Raw genomic sequence first — 427 nt, forward strand, 5'->3', positions numbered from 1 at the left:
ATCCTTGCCATGAGACCTGGGGAACAGTGCTCTTGAAGGGCAGTGGGGTCAGGCTGAGGCTCTGCTTAGAGTAGGGGTCAGGAGTCCCCCTGCCCTTATGCCTGAACCTAGAGAGGGTTGAGGCCGAGAAGGGATGGATAGAGGGAAGTCGATCTGTGCCAGCTCTCTCTTTACCTTTCACAGGAGAAACGCAGACTTTCCCACACATGCCTCTGCAGCACTTGAAGTTACCCTTGCATTCGCCATCCATCTCACAGAAATTGGGAGGGTTGAGCATCATACATTGGCCACGAACAACCGGACACTTCCCAGGCTTCTTCACTGATGAGAGTAGGGCCACAGGTCAGAGGTCTTGTACTTTAGGCACCATCCCACTGCTTCTTGAACTGAGCCCTTGCTGCAGCCTGAATGGGAAGAATCATCTCCT

General features: G+C 53.4%; 1 protein-coding gene across 1 annotated transcript in view; it reads right to left on the bottom strand.

Moving 5' to 3' along the window:
* Positions 1-174: 174 nt before the first annotated feature.
* The window catches only part of SLPI (secretory leukocyte peptidase inhibitor), a gene marked incomplete at its 3' end in the record, with an annotated part of 2,862 nt that continues 2,609 nt past the window's right edge, over positions 175-427 (bottom strand). Inside the window, exon 2 of the mRNA XM_008595068.1 lies at positions 175-342. Coding sequence (XP_008593290.1) covers positions 175-342 — 168 coding nt within the window. The remainder of the gene's footprint in view (positions 343-427) is intronic.

This window comes from Galeopterus variegatus, unplaced genomic scaffold (genome assembly GCF_000696425.1).
Source record: "Galeopterus variegatus unplaced genomic scaffold, G_variegatus-3.0.2 Scaffold12267, whole genome shotgun sequence".
NCBI classification, from domain to species: Eukaryota; Metazoa; Chordata; class Mammalia; order Dermoptera; family Cynocephalidae; genus Galeopterus; species Galeopterus variegatus.